Source organism: Phaethon aethereus (genome assembly GCF_964289735.1).
Source record: "Phaethon aethereus genome assembly, chromosome: 6".
Classification (NCBI taxonomy): Eukaryota; Metazoa; Chordata; class Aves; order Phaethontiformes; family Phaethontidae; genus Phaethon; species Phaethon aethereus.
Window position 1 is genome coordinate 31017089 of NC_138580.1, and position 7819 is coordinate 31024907.

Sequence of the window (7819 nt, forward strand, 5' to 3'; positions counted from 1 at the left end):
AAGACACGAGCTATTTATAACAGAGTGTATTGATCCAATTATTTTCCTGCCTTAAAATGCATATGCTCATAAACATTTGATTTTAGATACTCCCAGCAGATATTAGACTTGGAATAGCAGATATCTAGTGTGAATAAAAGTCTTGTTGCAGTTCTTCGTTCTTAAGCTAGTAAAAGACAAAACAGATGATTTGTAAAATCCCGCACTTGTAAAACTGACTCTATTAATAAAAATCTCCACGTTACACAGTGAATAGGCAGAACTTCAATGGATTTTCTGAGTTGCATTTTAAGAGCTACTGTAATTTACCTTCTAGCACTCTGGCTCTAGGGGATAGGATTTGATAACATTACTTTCTATTGCTAAATCCATCATGCTACTCAATATTTAAACCACTGCTGTTATTAAGGACTACGGAAGATACTCATCACCCAGATTCATGTTGACACACAAATCCTCAAGCACAGTGAGTGATTGAGGTGACAACAAATATGAGGAAAAACTACTCAGAAAGTAGGCACCTGCACAGTACATCAGGTAAGGAACAGTTTCTCATCAGGGGGTATAAAGCAAAAAGGTTCTACATCCTTTTGAAAGCAGAAGTAGTGAGTGAGCAGCCAAAGATGGACCAAACAGTCTGAAGGGGAATTCATTCCTGCCAGAGCTACTTAGTATAAATCACCATTTGCTATAGTGTTTCCTCAATAGTTTCATTCCCTTGTTGGTGAGCAGGTAACAGTTTGTAACTGTTCTTTCCGGAAAGAACATTAGCAATCTGAAACTCGCGGAAACTTAGTTTCTGGCTCAGTAGTTGTCATGGTTCATCAAGCTTTATAAGCCAAACACTATGTCTAAGCCATTACCTACTAAGTCACAATCAGTTCTGAGAAATACATTACCTGACTGAAAAGTTCATGATTTGTCAATTCAGAAGCAAAACAGCAAGTTAACTACAAATCTGACTACTGACATCTAGTTCAAGATTATTTCTTCTCTCTGTCATCCTGTGGTGTGTTACATTACATCTTAAATCTCTATCATTTCTTGGGACTTTTCTGGATTGGAAAGCCACATTTACAGTATCTTGCACAGATTCCTCATGCCAAATGATTTTTTCCTTGTTAACAGTCCACCTAATTGCAAAACTGAAGTTCTGAATTGCAAAACTGAACTTAGGCAAATCTTTTTCTGCTGAATAATTTTTTCCATCAGATCAGGAAATGAGTTAATCCAAGGAATCATACACAATTTTTGTTCTTTTCCTTTCCATTGATAGGCTTAGCAAGAAGAGAGTATTTCATATGCTTGCTCCCCTGCAGGACACACAATGTGCGACAGGCAGGTCTTATATAGTGAAAGATGACTACATTTCTCAGTTTCACATTGCCCTTGCTGTTATGTATTTCCTTGATATTTAATCAGTTTTGATCCTTTCTCCTTGTGCATCTTTGATGAAATGAATGGGCCTAATAAACTTTTCACTGGTAACCTGGGACAAACTTGGGCTCACTGACAGAATTGGATTCTGGCCTTTAACATTTATCACGCTGCCTTAAAATCTGTATCAGAGCACCACATTGGGCTTAATAAAACTGTAAATCAAGGAACCCATTATCCTTTTCTGAACTTCCTAAATGCAAAGCTCCATCTCTCTTCCCAATCATGAAATAGAACAAAACCTGATTTAATGAAAGAGGATAATTAAAGATAATTCTCAAAATCTTGGCTTCTTTTAAAATACAACCTTATCACGTTATACCTCTACAGTCTTCCCACTTCTCTATTTCCATTCTCTGACCAATATCCTGGTTTCCTATTTATGTTGGTGGGGAGTATCTATGGGTTAGATTGTCTCTTCACAATCTGCCTGCTGGGAGTCACAAAAGATCTCCTGACCTACCTCACATGTGTATACTAATTAGCTTTAGATCCTTTACTGCTCCTGAAAAGGTGGTGAGGCTGTAGCACTAACCAGGATATGGAGAGGACATACTTGAGCACATGGAAGGCAGCTAAAAGCAGAGCTACTTACATAGGAAAAAAAAAAATTCTACTCTTTTTGGGCCCTGTACTTTTAGGAATTGCCTTTAAGTATTACAGGTATGACATTTTTGGTCAGAAAAATTATTTTCTAAAGGGTGTATTTCTTCAAAGGTTGTATTTCGTACAGCAGCAACCATCGCAAAGTGCTATTCTCCACAGCATCAAACATGCACAGGAATCACAAAGGAGTAAGAGAAGTCTATCTGACAAAACATTATCTCTTTGCAGAAAAGCAAAAATGTTTCTCACCAAGCAAGATTAACAATTAGTTATGTTAGTTATATACATATCAGTATCTGCCTGTGTTCTTAACTTTATGTGCAGAGTCAATGTATATTAAAGTTAAGTATATGAACAGTGTTTGAAGAAGCAGGGATGAAATATGTATGCAAATATCATTCTGGTTTGGGCTGTACTGTTACTTGAACCTACCTTTTCCTTGATATTTACAGGAGAATTGATTTCGGCCATCTCTCTTCAGGTGAGAATATTTTCTGTGAAAGAAGAAAAAAAAAAATCACTTGGAGGTTTTAATCCCTACCTGTCAAAGCTACACCTATAAAGACTAATTGCATGTGCTTACCTATAAGCATTAGAGAAACATGAGAACACAATATCCTGCACAGCAGTGCTCAATCTTGCCAAAAAGCAAAGCTAGTCCAAATCTCATACTTTCCCCAGATTAGTTCTGCAAAAACATTTTAAAAATGCCTCACAGTTACAAATTTGGGTAGAACGGGTATCATGCTTCTCCCTGCCATGTCTCTTGGACCCTATTCACTGTTACTTGACACCTTTGAGGCTTTAAAGAATAGGAATACCTTAGACAAACTCAACAGTTCCTGTTTTCTCATTCACCAGCAACCTCAATTTTTGCCAGAAAATTTGTCTGAAGATCCCATCTTAGAAAGCAGCTAAATGTGGCAGGAGGCCAGGAAGTTAGGCTGACAAGAGCTGCATGGCTGGGTTTTTTTCAGAACTAATTCAGAGGATTTAGCCACACAGGTCTTATTGAAACTAACAGAGTCTGTATAGTTAAAACTCCAAGTCTGCTGTGAAAACTTGGGCACATGAATGGAATTTGCATGTGATTAAGAACCCCTGCAATATGCTTTGTATTTCCAGTTATGTGGCTGGGTGAGAGACACCGTACCACATGATGAAGAGTTAATACAGGGAAGGGAGTCCAGTTGCCTAATCCTGCTTCCATCGAAACCAACTGCCTTAGACTTCAATAAGGAACAGGTTTGAATCTTCATGCTTTAAAATTAAGTGACACACAAAGATTAAGTCAAAAAGGAATAAAAGCTCGGTTTGTCACCAAATTTAACTCTATTGTACACTGATAGGAAGGTACAGATATACATAAATGATAATGAAATCTTAGTTCTTTCCAAGTTTTTAAGTTGACACACTTCCCCCTTTTCCCCATTTGAGCCCTTTGCTATGTGGACTATTATAAGAGTTCCCATAATTCTTCTAAATCTCTTTTAAGGCACTTAAACAATCCTCCTTTAACTCCTGCTTTGAAACATAGCACTTCAGTGGAGTTCAAACTCCAGAAACTAAGCACTTCCATTACAGTATCCACTGATAGCATTTAAATCTTGTGTCCTGGTTTCAGCTAGGGTAGAGTTAATTTTCTTCATAGAAGCTAGCATGAGGCTATGTTTTGGATTTGGGATGAGAAAATGTTGATAAGGTGCTGATGTTTTGAGTTGTTGCTAAGTAGTCAAGGACAGTCCAGCTTCTCATGCTGGCCTGCAGCGAGCAGGCTGGGGGTGCACGGGAAGCTGGGAGGGGACACAGCTGGGACAGCTGACCCAGGCTGGCCAAAGAGATATTCCATACCATATAGCGTCATGCTCAGTATATAAAGCTGGGACAAAGAAGAAGGAAGGGGTGGAGGGACGTTCGGAGTTATGGCGTCTGTCTTCCCAAGAAACCATTACGCGTGACGGAGCCCTGCTTCCCTGGAGATGGCTGAACACCTGCCTGCCCATGGGGAGTGGTGAACAAATTCCTTGGTTTGCTTTGCTTGCGTGCACGGCTTTTGCTTTACTTATTAAACTGTCTTTATCTCAAACCATGAGTTTCCTCACTTTTACTCTTCCGATTCTCTCCCCCGTGCCACCGTGGGGGAGTGAGCGAGCGGCTGCGTGGTGCGTAGTTGCTGGCTGGGGCTAAACCACGACAGTCCTTTTTGGCGCCCAACGTGGGGCTCGAAGGGTTTGAGATAATGACAAGTTTGATTGGAATGTGCTAGATGATAGAATTTATCGCTGTTATTGCTGCTTAGCCATTAATTGTCAGGCCCCTGTGCTTGCCATGGGTTTGCCTTCCCTGCATATATTAGAGTCCAGTGCTCGTTAGTGGCTGCTTTTTGCTTTCGCTGCTGCTGTACTGCTGATCGTCTGACTCTGCTGTGCCTGGGAAGATTCTGATAACAGCAATGGCCTTGCACCTGGGCTGGCAGATGGCCGGGGTATTGCTGGGTTTTCTCCTGTGCTGCTGTACTGAATAGGCTGGAACTCCACTGTGAACTCGAGTCGAAGGGACTGTGACCTGTGGGTGAGTCCATGTGGGAGCAGGACACCCCGAAGCGTCTGTGGCTGTGCATAAGCCCATGACAGAAGCAGGTATATCTCGAAGCATCTGTGGCCATGGTTATGTCTGTGCCGCAGCAGGTATACCTCTGATGGGATTGTGGCACAAGGATAAGTCCACGCTGGAGAAGGTACATCTCGAAGCGTCTGTGGCTGTGGATAAGTCTATGTTGCAGCAGGTGCACCTTGAAGCATTATTGGTTGTGCATGAGGTCATGCTTGGAGCACCTCAAAGTGTGTGGCCATGGAGAAGCCCTGGAGGAACTGGAACTATGGGTAAGGCCACGTTGGAGCAGATTTATCTCTGGAGGTAGTGTGGCCTGTGGAGACGGCCGTTTTGGAGCAGGTGCACCTCGAAGTGACTGCAACTGTGGATAAGTCTATGCCACAGCAGATATACCCCTGGAGAGACTGTGGCTCACGGAAGGGACTGCAGTCTGTGGATAAGTCCAAGCTGGAGCAGGGGCAAGGGGAGGAGTTCATTGCAATGTTACACCCTATGGTCCAGTACAAAGGGCCCAGGGGTGGAGATTGTAATGGAAGTACCTTTAAACTGTTGTAACCTATGATTTGAGTTGCATGTTATAGGAACTACTATAGCAGGAACCACCTGAATGAATGGAGGACAAGCCTTACAAGAAGCAGTGCCAGTGCAGCGGTGACCTGACCTGAGCTGGTACCCAGTAACTCCACGCAACACCCCACCTCGCCTGTCCTGAGTGACCACCATAAGGGATGGAGCCCAAAGTCATGGACTAAATGAACTCAGCAGACTTTTCAGGGACATTTTGGAGGGAAGTCTATAGACTAAGGGGATGATAATCTGTGTATTATATTAAAGGATGGGAAGGGGGGGGGTGGTTAATGAGGTTATATTGGATAGTGTGGTACCTGAGCATAACGTAAATGGTATGGAATAAGGGGTGGATAATGTCCTGGTTTCAGCTAGGGTAGAGTTAATTTTCTTCATAGAAGCTAGCATGAGGCTATGTTTTGGATTTGGGATGAGAAAATGTTGATAAGGTGCTGATGTTTTGAGTTGTTGCTAAGTAGTCAAGGACAGTCCAGCTTCTCATGCTGGCCTGCAGCGAGCAGGCTGGGGGTGCACGGGAAGCTGGGAGGGGACACAGCTGGGACAGCTGACCCAGGCTGGCCAAAGAGATATTCCATACCATATAGCGTCATGCTCAGTATATAAAGCTGGGACAAAGAAGAAGGAAGGGGTGGAGGGACGTTCGGAGTTATGGCGTCTGTCTTCCCAAGAAACCATTACGCGTGACGGAGCCCTGCTTCCCTGGAGATGGCTGAACACCTGCCTGCCCATGGGGAGTGGTGAACAAATTCCTTGGTTTGCTTTGCTTGCGTGCACGGCTTTTGCTTTACTTATTAAACTGTCTTTATCTCAAACCATGAGTTTCCTCACTTTTACTCTTCCGATTCTCTCCCCCGTGCCACCGTGGGGGAGTGAGCGAGCGGCTGCGTGGTGCGTAGTTGCTGGCTGGGGCTAAACCACGACATCTTGTTATTAATTTTTGTATGCATCCATTTTCAATTAAAGAGATGAGATTCAAGGAAGCACATTTTCAAAAAATAACGTGACTTTGTGGTAAATGAGGAAAAGATGATAGGAGGAAGAAAAAGGATTGAATTTTTCGGTTTTGGTCTGATGAAGAACAGACATTGAATCATGGAAACCCTCAAAAATAAGGTACCAGAAGAAGAAAGTAACCCTTTCCATTGCCTGTTATTAAAAAAAAGAGAAATGCTTAAAATGAGTAAGATTCCTGCTGCCATCTCTATTTTACTATACCAGGAACAGATGCTCTCTATTAAAACTCACATACCTTGTATCTCTCTTTAGTCAGTGGCTCAACCACTTTGCCAAGACACCGAGCTGGAGTCTCACTATATCTGATAAGATTTCTTCCTGGCAACTAGGCCACTGTCACTCTGAATGCCTTACTGTCTGCTGGTATCTCAGATCTCAGAAGGTTCCCCCTGCCCCTCCTTAAATCAAGGATGAAAGAGCTCAAATTAGTTTCTTTGTCAAATCCACCCAATGGCTGGCTACAAAATGTCTGGACAGAGCAGGTAGGAAGATCACACAGAATATGAGCTTGGGGCAACTCCATTTCCAATATTTAGTGTGTTCCAACAACTAAAGGGAAGTGTTGAGAAATGATTGCAGCCTGTAGTCCCTATATAACTTTTTTTTTTTTATGTACTACTTGTCTTTTGCAGTCAGCTATTTCTCATGCCAAATGGGCATACAGCATGAGATATAGGTCATCAAATTTCCCATGCAGACTGGAAAACTTAGCTCTAAAATTACTCTAAGTCTTCAGCTCCCTTGCTGCTTTTCAGAAAAGCATGCCTTCTACCTAGTGACATCAAAACCATGCAGGACTGATACACTCTGCTTAATAGATAATCGTATGTTAAGGAATAGTTATTTGACTAGTTCACCCTTATATCTACTATCTAGCAGCTTTTGTAATGTTACAGACAACTGATGGAAGCCTGCACTCTTGCATACCAATTTAAATACACTTAATCTCATCCAACACCTTATAACAACATTAACAAAAAATAGGAAAAAAAAAAAAATCTGTTCTTGAGGAGCCAACACACAGCACAGAAACAAATACAATAAGGATTATAGCTAACAAACCCTTCTGGCCTTAAAAGTCTATTAATCTATAAAAAACAGTAAATAATGGGAAAAATCTCAGTCACCTGAAATTGTCAGATTCTGCTTTTTCAGCATATATTTTACTAATTTTGTACCAAAACTGTACATTTTAAAATTGCATCTTGTATGAAGCAAATTAACCCCAATAATTGTACTTTGTGAAAGTCCCACACATCTCACTTTACATTGCTTCGAAGATACTAGTTAAATAATTCTTCAAATTGAAATCCAAATTGCTGATTAAACCCTACTACAGCACTTAGCCAAATTTATTCTTTGTAGCAATGCTCTGACTCAGTTTAAAACGAGACATAAAAACTTCATACAACACCTTGCCAGATTTGACTTGTCTCCTCTTTGCTGTGCGCTCCAGGTATTACTATGATTATAGCCTTCCACCAACGAACGTGGTGCTGATTCAGCTAGCTTGCAACTACGAGCTGTTTCAAGAAGACTTGGCAAGCCACACAAAACATAC

General features: G+C 41.6%; 1 protein-coding gene across 1 annotated transcript in view; it reads right to left on the reverse strand.

Annotated features, from left to right (window-relative positions):
• SPATS2L (spermatogenesis associated serine rich 2 like) overlaps positions 1 to 2811 on the reverse strand; it is a gene marked incomplete at its 3' end in the record, with an annotated part of 44741 nt that extends 41930 nt beyond the window's left edge. The window contains exon 1 of the mRNA XM_082001819.1: positions 2476 to 2811. Within this exon, the coding sequence (XP_081857945.1) occupies positions 2476 to 2514 (39 nt within the window). The 5' untranslated portion in view covers positions 2515 to 2811. The remainder of the gene's footprint in view (positions 1 to 2475) is intronic.
• Positions 2812 to 7819: the final 5008 nt, after the last annotated feature.